The sequence below is a fragment of the Elgaria multicarinata genome, chromosome 19 (genome assembly GCF_023053635.1).
Source record: "Elgaria multicarinata webbii isolate HBS135686 ecotype San Diego chromosome 19, rElgMul1.1.pri, whole genome shotgun sequence".
NCBI lineage: Eukaryota > Metazoa > Chordata > Lepidosauria > Squamata > Anguidae > Elgaria > Elgaria multicarinata.
Window position 1 is genome coordinate 17,858,264 of NC_086189.1, and position 12,915 is coordinate 17,871,178.

General features: G+C 54.7%; 1 protein-coding gene across 3 annotated transcripts in view; it reads left to right on the forward strand.

The window, feature by feature from the left end:
• The window catches only part of PNPLA7 (patatin like phospholipase domain containing 7), a 73,041-nt gene that overhangs the window by 33,450 nt on the left and 26,676 nt on the right, over window positions 1-12,915 (forward strand). For 2 of the 3 annotated variants that reach the window (XM_063144965.1, XM_063144967.1), the window contains 4 exons: window positions 3,188-3,248; window positions 3,880-4,032; window positions 10,164-10,227; window positions 12,458-12,626. In XM_063144965.1, the coding sequence (XP_063001035.1) occupies window positions 3,188-3,248; window positions 3,880-4,032; window positions 10,164-10,227; window positions 12,458-12,626 (447 nt within the window). The remainder of the gene's footprint in view (window positions 1-3,187; window positions 3,249-3,879; window positions 4,033-10,163; window positions 10,228-12,457; window positions 12,627-12,915) is intronic. The other variant, XM_063144966.1, reaches the window with a different exon arrangement.

Sequence of the window (12,915 nt, forward strand, 5' to 3'; positions counted from 1 at the left end):
ATTGGGCCGTGCATCTAGTTTTGATGTGATTCCGCCCCACCCACCCCGATCCCTGCAACCAAAGCTGCTCTGCTTTTGATTTCCAAAGGCAGGCGAATTTCGCAGCACCCTTATAGATGGTAAAACAAGATGTCAATCAGGACTTTTTGTATACTGACAAGAACCTGGAATGACCAGGGGGGACGGGGGACGACGACGTTGTTTTTAATGACAGCAGCAGAGAAAGAAAGTTTGTGAGCCCCCCCCCCCCCCACATTGCTCCAGTTTTTACTTTACTTACGTTGTCCAGTTGATTTTTCGGGGAAACCAAACACACCTTTGGAAGAAGAGCTTTGATCTCAAGAATGGCCACGTGTGGGTTTAGTGGGAATTCAGCGCTATCAGCGTTTTATTATGATTGAATGGATGGCTTTGAAAGGGAATTGGATAAAGTCCTGGAGGTCCTGATGGCTTGATCCTGCCTCCAGTATCAGAGGCAGGAAGCCTATATGCACCAGTTGCTGGGGAACATGGGCAGGAGGGTGCTGTTGTACCGTGTCCTGCTTGTGGGTCCCTGGCCGAGAGCTGGTCAGCCTCTGTGTGAACCGAATGCTCACACAGAATGGACTAGATGGACCCTCAGTCTGATCCAGCAGGGCTCTTTCTATGTTCTTACGTAACGCAGCCCCATCCAATTTTATCCCTAATGGGATTGCTTTTTTAAAAAATACACGAATGCAGCCACCAACTTCTCCCACATCTCTAGTTTAAAATGGCCTGATGCGGAAACCCACTAAATAACATCAGGGTTTCAAAATCTGTGTGTGTGTTCTGACTTGGTGCCTATACTAAACTTGGGGCCCAATCCTATGCACGTTTAGACTGTAAATCATCCCACAGCTCCCAGCATCCCCTAGCATTTTTGAGCATTTGCATACAAAAGCTGGCTGGGCCAGCACGTCAGCCTTCCTTCTGGCCTGGCGTTGCGAGAGCGTCCCACGCCGCACGCAGGGGCAGCAGGGGCCCCTTCGTGGACGCAGGGCCATCTGTGGGGCCCACGAGTCCTCTCAACGCTTCGCTGCTGCCCGAGGCGAATGCTTCACGCTGCTTCAGGGTCCGGCCCAATGGAGTCATTCTCATGTATCCCTGTGCGCCGTATCTTCGAATTCAAGCGTTTTCTTTTCTGTCCGGCTTTAGCTTCCCTCCTGACACCCCCGGCTTTGTCCGAGGCTTCGCTTTGCTTCAGCGGGGCGTTCTTTTCTCTCCCCCCCCCCCGCCCCGCACGCTTCGGCAATATGAAAAGAGCACGAGCGTGCAGCTGGGAGTATCTGGTGGAGAATCTGAGGGTTTTTTGTTCTTCTGCTGCTTCTTCCGCCACTGGCATTCTAGAAGAATAGGAGCCGGGCTGTCTTCTCCTTTTCATTTCGGGGGGAAAAAGCACCGCGTGGCCCTGGTTCTTTTGTGTTTTGTTTTGTTTTTTAACGAGAGGAACGCTCTCTGCGTGCTTCAAAAGTCCGAGGGAATCGCGTGCCGCTCGCCGCGCTCGAATGTGGGATGGATGTTCCTTGTGCGTTGCCATGACAGCGCTGGAGTGACTCACCCAGCGGCGGAGAGCAACCCGCTGCGCGCCCCCCCCTCCTTCAGAGCTCTTTTTCGAGTCTGCCGTCACGTGGAGGAGCCCGGCTTCTGGCCCAGGGCTGCCGCTTCCTCTCTCCGTGACCTTGGGGGGTTAACGGGCAGGGGAGGTCACGTCTGTGCACTTCCCGAAAATGTTGCACCAGGAAAACCTGCGTTCTTTAGACCGTAGTGAACAAGCCCATTTGATTGTTTGGTTCCCTTTTTTGTCGTGTGTCATTCATCCTGCAGTCCTTGGGGAAGGGCCAGGAGATGCACAGGGCACCCAAGTTCCCCCGGCCACCAGGGTTCTTACTTGGGGTGGGGTGGGTGGGGTTCCCTTCTTCTCTGTCTCTACGGTTCCACGGAAAGTGTGAGACTAGGATCTGGGTTCCAGTGAAGCTCACTCGGTGACCTTGGGCCGGTGGCTTCTCTCTGTGTGTTTGTATGTCTATATCTGCCTGTCTCTCTGTGTGTTTGTATGTCTATATCTGCCTGTCTCTCTGTCTGTTTCTCTCTGTGTGTGTCTCTCTGTCTCTCTGTCTGAGTTTGTCTCTGTCTCTTTGTGTGTGTGTGTTTCTCTTTGTCTCTGTCTGTCTGTTTGCCTCTCTCTCTCTGTCTGTTTCTCTCTCTGTGTGTCTCTCTGTCTCTCTGTCTGAGTCTGTCTCTGTGTGTGTGTCTGTTTCTCTTTGTCTCTGTCTTTCTCTCTCTGTGTCTGTTTCTCTTTGTCTCTGTCTGTCTGTTTGCCTCTCTCTCTGTCTGTCTGTTTCTGTTTTCTCTCTCACTGTTTGTCTCTGTGACTCTCTGTGTGTGTCTGCCTGTCTGTCTTTCTGTCTCTCTGTGACTGTCTCTGTCTCTCTCTGTTCATTATCCCCACCCCCTCCCCAAAGAAAGGACAGGAGACAGATGTGACAAAACTTCATCTTCGTATTTTATCCTGCCTGGTTCTGATAACCTAGTTGGAAGCATCTGCAGAAGGGAATCTCACAAATTATATAATTAAAGATATAAATAAAAACCATAAGGACTGGATGCTTCCTTTTTTATTTTAAAATAAAAGCTATGATTAAATTGCAACGGGGCAACCCCCAGGGCTACTCTGCCTGTTCCCTGAATGTGCCGGGTTGCGTGTGTCTATTAGGAGTGTTGAACCTCTTTCTGGGCCCCCAGGGCACTCTCTCAAAATCCCCAACACTATAAAGGTCCAATATAAAAGTACGCTATAAAAGCCCAACCAGGGTCAAACCGAGCAGCAATGCAGAGATTTATGCAGATTTAACATAAAGGTTTAAAACAGCAACGTTAAAAGACGAAGGTGACAGGCTGTTAAAATACCGGGAAAATAAAAAAGGTCTTCACCTGGCGTTGGAAAGAGTATAACTTAGGGGCCAGGCGAACCTCTGGAGGAAGCTCATTCCGCAGCTGGGGTGCTGCAGCAGAGAAGGCCCTGCTTAGGAGTCCTCCATCTAGAAACTCTCCCGCCCCCAAGTCTCCACCCCTGCCATTATAGCTCAGTTGCTGGTTAAGATGCTTCGGTCTCAGGGCTGCTGTTGGTCTGATCATTGCATTTTCCTTTCTGTCTCTCTCTCTTCAGGTTGTGACGAGGCTCATCCATTTGTTAGGCGAGAAGATCCTTGGAAGCCTACAGCAAGGAGGTAGGCCGTTCCATTCTCCGCTCCCTTTTTCTCTTCCCTCCCGGCTTGAGGGGGAAGGAATCTCCTCTTTGAAATGGTGCCAGGGTCTCCGGGTCGCTCTTTGGATGCGACAGGAACCGTGCAGTTGGTTTAAGGCAGCCAGGCCCAAACCTGGCGCTCTCTGGATCTCTTGGAGCACAACTCCGCGGGGCTGCAGCAGGAAAATGTGGCCAAGAGGACACGGACACACACCAGTTATAAGAAGAGAGCCAGTGGGTAACTGGTGATTCATAGATGCTCTTCGAATTGCATCTGGTTTGGCCCCCGGGCTCCCACAGTCAAACCTTCACGTTTGACGCCCCTGAGTGTCTCTCGCGATACATCTGGGAAGCGAAAGCCTTCAGCGGATTTTCCCCGCCCTGCCGCCGGGTCACCTTAACTCTGCCCGCTGCCATGAGGCACGGGAGAAGCTCTCCGATTCAGTCTACGAGACCGTACCTGCGGCGACGCCCGATGTGCTAACCCCGGGACACTCTGCGCTTCCTCGCTTGGGAATGTGGCAAAGCGGTTGGCGCTACTCCGTGTCCAGTTCTCGCCAGCCCCGCTCTGTGTGTGAAAAGGTGTACGGCTTTCTGATTGGCTCTTTGCGCAGCAGGTCACCCGCTGGGATTGCACGCCGCCGGCAGCAAATGGGACGCCAGCAACTCGGCCAGCAACCTCTCGACCGTGGCCATCATGCCCGTCTCCGAAGACGTGCCGCTCTCGACCTTCACCCTGGAGCTCAAGCATGCCCTCTGCGCGATCGGTAAGCGTTCGGCAAGTCTGCCGTTGGCCCTGGGGGTGGGAAGCTCTGCGGGTAAGCCCCCAAATAAGAGCCTTTTAGAAAGGATAAGCCGACGTGGCGTGGAGTTGTTTCTTGTGCCGTGTTCCCCCCCCCCCTTCTAAAAGGCAGCTCATCCTTTCCTAAGGCTTCATTACTGGCAGTCACAGCTCTAAATGACACTATGATGGTGTTTGGGGATTTCTCTCTCTGGCTCCACCCACTTTTGCCTTTGGCCCCGCCCACCCCTGGAACGCGGCCCCTGAGAGCTTCTCTGAAAGGGAATTTGGCCCTCGGGCTGGAAGAGGTTCAGCACCCCTGTTTCAAGCGGAGATTGAAGCTTGGGGATGTTCTGGGGGACGGGACCTGGGAAGCCTGTGCAGGCAGTCTGTGCTCACGCACTGCACTACTCTCTCTCCCTTGCGACCGGCGTGCGAGCCTGGCCTCCTGCGGCGTGAGCATTTTAAAGAACTGCGACAGTGGGAAGTTTGGGAAAGGGCGCAGTTTGCACTGAGAAACAAACACGAGGGGCCAATCGGAATATTTGGTAGGGTGCACAGTTAGTGGTTTCCGTGGGTCAAGGCCGAGAATTCTGTAAATCTGGGAGCCGGTTTTCTGTGGAACACACCATTACTGCATCTCTCTCTCTCTCTCTGCCTCCCTCCCTCCCTTTCTCTCTCTCTGCCTCCCTCCCTCCCTTTCTCTCTCTCTCTCTCTCTCTCTCTGCCTCCCTCCCTCCCTTTCTCTCTCTCTCTTTGCCTCCCTCCCTCCCTTTCTCTCTCTCTCTTTGCCTCCCTCCCTTTCTCTCTCTCTCTTTGCCTCCCTCCCTTTCTCTCTCTCTCTTTGCCTCCCTCCCTTTCTCTCTCTCTCTCTCTGCCTCCCTCCCTTTCTCTCTCTCTCTCTATGCCTCCCTCCCTTTCTCTCTCTCTGCCTCTCTCCCTTTCTCCCTTTCTCTCTCTCTCTGCCTCCCTCCCTTTCTCCCTTTCTCTCTCTCTCTCTCTCTGCCTCCCTCCCTTTCTCTCTCTCTCTGCCTCTCTCCCTTTCTCCCTTTCTCTCTCTCTCTGCCTCCCTCCCTTTCTCTCTCTCTGCCTCCCTCCCTTTCTCTCTCTCTCTGCCTCCCTCCCTTTCTCTCTCTCTCTGCCTCTCTCTCTCTCTCTGCCTCCCTCCCTTTCTCTCTCTCTCTCTGCCTCCCTCCCTTTCTCTCTCTCTCTGTGCCTCCCTCCCTTTCTCTCTCTCTCTCTGCCTCCCTCCCTTTCTCTCTCTCTCTGCCTCCCTCCCTTTCTCTCTCTCTCTGCCTCTCTCTCTCTCTCTGCCTCCCTCACTTTCTGTCTCTCTCTCTGCCTCCCTCCCTTTCTCTCTCTGCCTCCCTCCCTTTCTCTCTCTCTCTGCCTCCCTCCCTTTCTCTCTCTCTCCCTCTCTGCCTTCCTCCCTCTCTCTCTCTCTCTCTCCCTCTCTGCCTTCCTCCCTCTCTCTCGCACAGCCTTCTATGCTTCTCCATATTGTTATGTGCGTCCTTTTCATCGATCCGTGTCGGGTAGCTGAGCTGTTGCCAGTCTTGGCCGGTCCACAGCTAATGACCGAAGCTACGTCCCTTTTGGGACCACAGCCAGGAATCCGGCTCATCTGGCTCGGGACCAGAACTAACTCTGGCGAGGGAAATGATAAGCTTGTAAGATCAAGTCCTGGGCAGTGTTTGAAAGCCAGGGCGGGCAGCTACTCCGTGGAGAAGCCCAGGCAAGAGGGCGGAGCAGCCCAAGACCTGGGGCGGATCCTTGCAGGACTGGTGGGCAGCCACGGGAAGAACGGAGGGCTTCCGGATAGGGGCGATAGAGCTGCCCGTGGCAACAACATGCGGGGAGAGAGTAAACCTCCAGGACCGGTGGGATACCCTAGATGGAGGACCTCACACCCTTCCCCATTTCCCCTCAACTGCTGATCATTGGGTGGGGTGCCAGCTTTTGTGTGCCTCTCCAAAAGGATGCGATGCCTCTCTTCAGGGCTTCGCTGGCCGGCAGCAAGAGCTTTAAACCATGCTGGTACTTTTGGCTCCGCCCCCTTTGCCTTCAGCCTCGCCCACCCCCGAATGCGTCCCCCGGGAGCTTCTCCGGAACGGAACGCGTCCTTCGGGCTGAAAGGCGCTCTGGGCGAAAGGCCATTGGGGTTGTTCAATCCTAGCCTGGGATTTTTGGAGGAGGAGGAGGAGGGGCAAATAGGCTTGGGGAAGACACGGCTGTGCGGCCAAAGTCTTCCACACAAGCCTGGGGTGGGGCCGTCGGGGGTGGGGGGGCGCAGGTGGGCCACATCAGGCCCCCGGGCCGGAGCTTCTGCGGCCCTGCTCCAAGGTATCGGGCTGTGTTTTTCCCCCTCCCTTCGCCTACCTCACTACTCTGTACAGCACCATGTACATTGATGGTGCTATATAAATAAATAATAATAATAATAATAATGCCCCAGTCGGTTGGACTCTCTTTGGTTTTTGTGGGTGGTCCGGCACTCACTGAAGTGTATCATGAGGACCCCGATAGCCTATTTCAATCTCCCTCAACTCAGGGCCCTGCAGATGTGTCGGACTGCAACTCCCGGCACGGCTGGTTTGGGCATTCTGGGAGTTATAGCCCAACACACCTGGAGGACACTAGGCTGGGCTGCGGTCAAAGCCCGACCCGTCCTCCACCTCCAGTGCAACGGCTTTCCCTCCCCGCTCTCCCCTGGTGCTTTTATCATAGAGTTTGGTTGTGGCTGCTTTTTGCCGGCGTGGCTTTATCAAAGCTTTTGCCCTCCCAACGGCATTGTTCCGCCCCCGGCGTCCTAAAGGCCCCGGCCCGACTCAAAGCCGCTTTGCTTAATGGGCCGGGGCAGCCTTTCCCTTTTGAGTTTTGTCTGTCAGGCGGGCAGCGATGTGTTTGAAGGGCCCCCGGGGTCACAGCTGCATGCATGAATAGATGTCGTCTCTTTTGGGTTGAGCGGGGGACGCCGCCTCAGATCGGCCTTTGTGGACCTGAGCCTGAGGATGCCAGCTGTTTTCTGTGTGCCTCTCTCTCTCTCTGCCCTGAACGTACTTCCAGTCTGTTTCACAGGGTGACCTTGAATTCTCCTTCAATGATAGGAGCGAGTTCTTAATTCCTACAACCTATCAAATGGAAGATTTGGGGTGACAGGAGCGTGTGCATTTGAATGTTTGCCTGTTAAGAGTAAATATGGTGAGAAGGGGGGGCATGTACATTTCTGGGCCCCATTCGAAGGGTTGATATTAACCTGCAAAGTCCTTAAGCAGCTTGCAGACAGGTTAGCTGAAGCATCGTCTCCGTCCATAGACACCTGCCTGAACCTCAGATGCATTTCTTTGGGTGCCCCCATGAAACAAAGTGAAGCTACTAAGGGGACGGCCTTTTTGGTGGTGGGACCATAGTTGTGGAATACTCTCTCCAGAGAGTCTCGCTTCGTGGCTATGTCCGTGTCTTTCCTGCGCCAAGAGAAGAGCTTTTTATTTGGCCGGGCGTTTTAATCCTTTACCGTTAAAAACTCTGCTCATACATTTTAGAGGTCTCCCCCCCTCCCGTTTTTTACTTGGTTTTTATATAGCTATGAAAAGGAAGGTCATATTATGCCGTTGAACAGTATCGAAATGTCACGACTGAGTGGAAAAGGGCTGGAGGTCAAACGCTGGAAACAGACCGGCGGCGTGCATTTTGGCTCCTTCGCAGAGCCCCCAAACCTCCCTGCCGCAGTGAACTTCATGCAGAGGTGTCCCCTGCCTCAGTTTTCGATCCGTTGGCGCGGGAGCTTGGCTTCCAAGTCGGGTCGCGGCCAAGGTCTTCTTTCGAAAGACGCCCGAGAGCGGCAACAGCCCCGTGCTGGAAGGAGGAGTTGGCGGAGCGCATGAGAGGCACACACCGCTTTTTCTCCCTGTGCCGTAGCGGTGACTCATCCCAGTGCGGACTGGGGAGGTGGGAAGGAAGCAAAGTGGTTTGCTGTGTGGATGCCTTTCGTGTCCTCCAAATTCTGTTAGACAAGAGCATCTGCTGTATGTGGCAGAAGCCGGTTGGTCTCTCCTCTCTCTCTCTCTCTGGTTGCTTTTCAAAGCTTAGCGACGGAAAACAGCCACCCGGATAATAGGCAAAGGGCGGTGCGTTGGTGGACCGTCAATGATAAATTCTTCCTGTCGTTTCTGGATCTCCTGGCTGCAAAAGTGGGGAAGACGGCGGGTTTAAGATCCTTCTGAGAGCGCTGTTCACTCCCCTGCCCAGCAGCTGAGAGAGACGGGTTGAATTTCTCAAGCTGCCTCCTGACATTGATCGCCAGCATGGCCAAGGGTCAAGGATGCTGGGAGTTGTAGGCCAAAACATCTGGAAGGTGCCAGGTTGGGGAAGACCGGCTGCCGCCGTCGCCTGAGGCCACTTTTACTTTCCTTCGCCGCCGCGCCGTTTCGTTAATAGGAAAATGAGTTATTTGTGCAACGCCTGGCGGTTTCAGCGGGGTTTATATTTCACATTTTGCTCGACGTGAGCGCTCCTGTCAATACCGCCGGTGACCTTTCTCTCCCGCATGACATGAATCCTTTCTCCTGCCTCCCTTTCTCTCCCAGCACACCCCACCTCGCCAACTCGGTCGGACGTGCCGTACTGCTGCAATTATTCTCGAGAGAGGACTTCGGCTCTTTGATGACATTTATAGCAGCGAAATAAAAATAGGGCCGAAAGCCGGCTGGCGAGCGGCTTTTTGCACAAGGGAAAAGTGTTTCTTCGGACGCAGAGTTCAGGGCCCCGTGAGCCTTCAAAGGGGATGGGGGGCGGAACCCAAAACCCAAAGCCCAGAAAATCTGAGCTGAACCAAAGGTGTGACTTAAAGGAACCAATGTGGGTCGCTTTGCTTCTGGTTTTGCTAGAAGGTGAACAAGGAACCCAGCTCATAGATAGCCGTTCGCCTATGGCGAATAAGAGCCGTCTCCAGGCAACTGATCAGGGGAGCAAGTCCCAATTGATGAGGAGATGGTTCTTTTCTGTTTGCCCACCTATTTTTGGACATTCATTTTCCACACACAAAAATGGTAAGGTAGCAGAATTTATTAGGGTAATACTTGTATTCGTTTGCAAGACTTATGAAGAGAACGGAACCCTTTCCACCCTCCTCCCAGTGTAAGCTCTGCTCAGCTCCTTTCTGGCTGCTTAACCCTTCCAAGCTTATTTTTATGGCCATGAGGACTAGTAATGTGGTTTTTCTGTTTTAACATGCAAAGTTGCACAGTATTGTATGCTACGAACAGCGGCAGCTTCCCGGGGGCCTCGGGCAGAAATCTTTCCCAGCCCTTCTACCTGAGATACCTTAACTGGGAATGCTGGGAACTGAACCCCCAGACACTACACACGCCTAGCAGGCGGATCTGCCACGAGACCGTTGGATCGGTTGCTTCCCCTAAGAGTATATGAAATTGCTTTATCTCAGGGGTGTTGAACCCTTTTTGGCCCGAGGGCCGAATCCCATTTCAAAGAAGCTCTCGGGGGCCGCATTCCATTGGTGGGCGGGGCCAAAACGTACTGGCACATTTCAGCTGAAAGTGACTAAGCCTTAGAAAAGAGGGTGGGGAGGACTGCACCAAAGTTAGGAAACCACTAAACAATCCGTGGTTGGGGCAAAGGGAGCGTGGCCATTTGGGGGACCTCCCCACCGGAGGGCTGGATTTGGCCCCTGGGCCCTGCGGTTCCCCACCCCTGCTTTATACTCACGTTTTCCTAAATTGGACGGATTACTGCTCCACCGAGTCCAGCACTCTGACTCGTAGCGTTCCACGTCCTCAGAGGCCTCTCACAGCCCTGCTGCCCGTAATGGGGCGACGGAACGTGGGACCCTTCCCCGGCAAAGCCCACGCTCTACCACCCGTCCCATTCTGCTTGCCAGTTTAAAAGCGAGACGCTCAGGGTGCCCGCCTCCTGGGCCGGGCTCCCCAGTTCAAAGCAACCGTCCGCCATGAGGGCTCGTGACTTTGTCCGCCCGAGAAGCGAAAGCCAAGCTCTGCTGGCGAGCCAGTACCGGGCCCTGAACTCCCGGCCGGCTCGTTCGCGGAAGACGCGCAGCCGTGTTCCCCATGAGTGAGCGGTTCTCTTTTTCTCGCCTTCTAGGTCCCACCCTGCTGCTCACCAGCGACAACATCAAACAGCAGCTCGGCTCGGCCGCTCTGGACAGGTAACTAAGCCATGTCCCACTGGAGGTTGAAGAGGGAAGCGTTGCTTGCGGCCTGCGCGGTGTGCTTCACCGAGGAGCCTTGCATCCGGTCGTGCAAAACCTTGTTCAGCCCGAGGGCCGGATCCCATTGCAAAGGAGCTCTCGGTGGGAGCATTCCGATGGGGAGCCCCCCCCGGTTTGTTTGTTTTTGCTTAGTCTTGTGGAGTGGGCTGACTTCAGCCACGCGTGATCTACTTCATTTATCTTATTAGAACCCCGAGATCCAACTGCTTGGATCCAGGTACAAAAGACAGACGCTTCTTGAATTCTCAGCCGGGGAATTTGTTTCGATTACCGGAACTGAACAGAACTCGCAGTCCTTCCACACATGCAAATTAACCCCTGGTTACGCCCTACATGCACGCACCCACTTTATTTTAGCTGTATCATTTAGAATCGGGTTCTTAAAATGCCTGGGAGTGGAGGAAGAAAAGGTCTTCACCTGGTGCCGAAAAGACCATAATGTCGGTGCCAAGCGAGCCTCTCTGTGGAGAGCATTCCACAACCGGGGAGCCACCACCAAAAAGGCCCTTTCTCTTGGAGCCCCCGCCTGGCCTTATTTGGTGGGGGCACCTGGAAGAGAGCCTCAGACAATGTTCGGGATGTCTGGGTCGGTAAATACGGGTTTTCTGTCCACCTCCGGTTTTGTGGGTAGTACGTGGAGCTTACCGCAGGGGGAAACCCGTGTTCACATCCTGCGTCATCAGTGAAGCTCCCCGGGTGGCCTTACGGAAGCTTAACCCGCCTCGCAAGGCTGTCGCGAGGCCATAATAGGATGGATCCAACTGCCGCCACCATGTGCACCACCTGAGGGGTAAATGGGACGACCTAGGAACAAGTCCCAACTTTGCAACGCCAGGATTTTCCAGCCAAGAGGGGAATTTCGGACACATCTTAAAACCAAAGAAAGAGCCCAATGCGCAGTAATTCTGTATAAGTTCCTTTTCTACTCATCAAGCCCCCGTAATACCAGGCGGCTGTCAGGTTAATTAGCGCCGCTTTTGAGTGACTGGATGTTTTCCCCCCTCCATTTTATTTTAATTTTTTTATTTGATAAGTTGTCATGAGATGTCTGATTAACGGCTGCCAGCCGCACATCCGGTGTCTTTTGATGCGGGCTTCTCAGCCGGGAGGGAAGGGAAACAGAACGATGTGAGCAAGCCGGGGCGGGGGGCACCCTCTGCCGAAGGGGGTGAGCTGCTGTGACACGGTGGGCGGAGGTGGGAAGGGTCCCAAGCTTGGGGGGGGGGGGAGGGAATGGTCCATGGAGACAGTTTTGCTCCTGCATGGTCCTTGGTCATTTTTATCGGGGCTCGCTCTGGAGCAAGTCCTGATGGATTGCGGTCTCTGACCACAGTGTGCCGGAGTGGGAGCGTTGGACTACAACTCCCAGCATCCCCCAGCCAGCATGCTGGGAGTTGCAGTCCAACATGTCTGGAGGGCCCCAGGCCGGGCTAGGTATTCTTTCCTGCAGTAGTTCTCCTCCTCCTCAGTTCTAGGACCCACCTTGAGTAACGTGCGATCCAATCTTTCCCTCCCTTTGTCTGTCTCGTCTCTCCTTTCCCTCTAAGTTTGACTTTCCCCCTGTCTGTTCTGTGCCCTTTTAAAAATCACGAGACCAAGCTACACATCGCCCTAAATCAGGGGTGTTGAACCTCTTTCAGCCCGAGGGCTGGATTCCATTTCAGAGATGCTCTTGGGGGCCGCATTCCAGCAGTGGGCGGGGCCAGAGGCAAAAAGAGGGCGGGGCCGAAGGACTCTACCGCCCAGCCTGTTGCAGCTTAAAGCTCTTGCAGCCAGCAACTCTGCCACCGGAGAAGCGTTTTAACTCCTTAGAATGGGGAAAGGGCTGCATGGAAGCTGGGATACCTCCAGGGCGGGGAAAGGGGTGTGAGGGCCATTTGGGGAAGGCTGAATGACCGGCTGGGGGATTCTGGGAATTGTAGTCCCAACACATCTGGAGGGCGGTAGGTTGGGGAAGGCTGGAATGGGGGAACAGGCGAAATCGCAGAGGTGGAGAGGAGGTGTGACGGCGAATCGTTTGGAGGGCACATATCCCTCGGAAGGGAGCCAGGCAGCGCCCCGAAATCGCCGCGTTCCGTGCCCCCCCCCCTCTGCTCTGTGTTTCCCCGCCTCCAGGGGTGCCCAGCGCCCTTCACGGCAGCCTCTCCCTTTCCCCTTCCCGCCTCAGCATCCACGAATACCGGCTGTCCAGCTGGCTGGGCCAGCAGGAGGACATGCACCGTATCGTGCTCTACCAGTCGGACGGCAGCCTCACCCCCTGGACCCAGCGCTGCATCCGCCAAGCCGACTGCATCCTGATCGTGGGCCTGGGCGAGCAGGAGCCCACCGTCGGAGAGGTGAGCCGGCCCTGGCCGGGCGAGCGGGACAGGGCAGGGTGGGGGCGCAGCCTCTGGGCTTCAGGAGCGAGGCCCTTCGCGAGGCCTGACTCCGCGCTTTCTGGACCCAGGAATAAAGAGGGTGCCTCTGAACACGTGCAGAGCGGCTGCCTTTGCTGCTGAGTAACCATATACCAGGAAGTAAGCTTTAAGCCGCCTGGAGCACCTGTTTAGAAAGAGGCTACCCTTGAACAGGAATAAAGAGGGTGCCCCTGAACATGTGCAGAGCGGCTTCCTTTCCTGCTGAGTA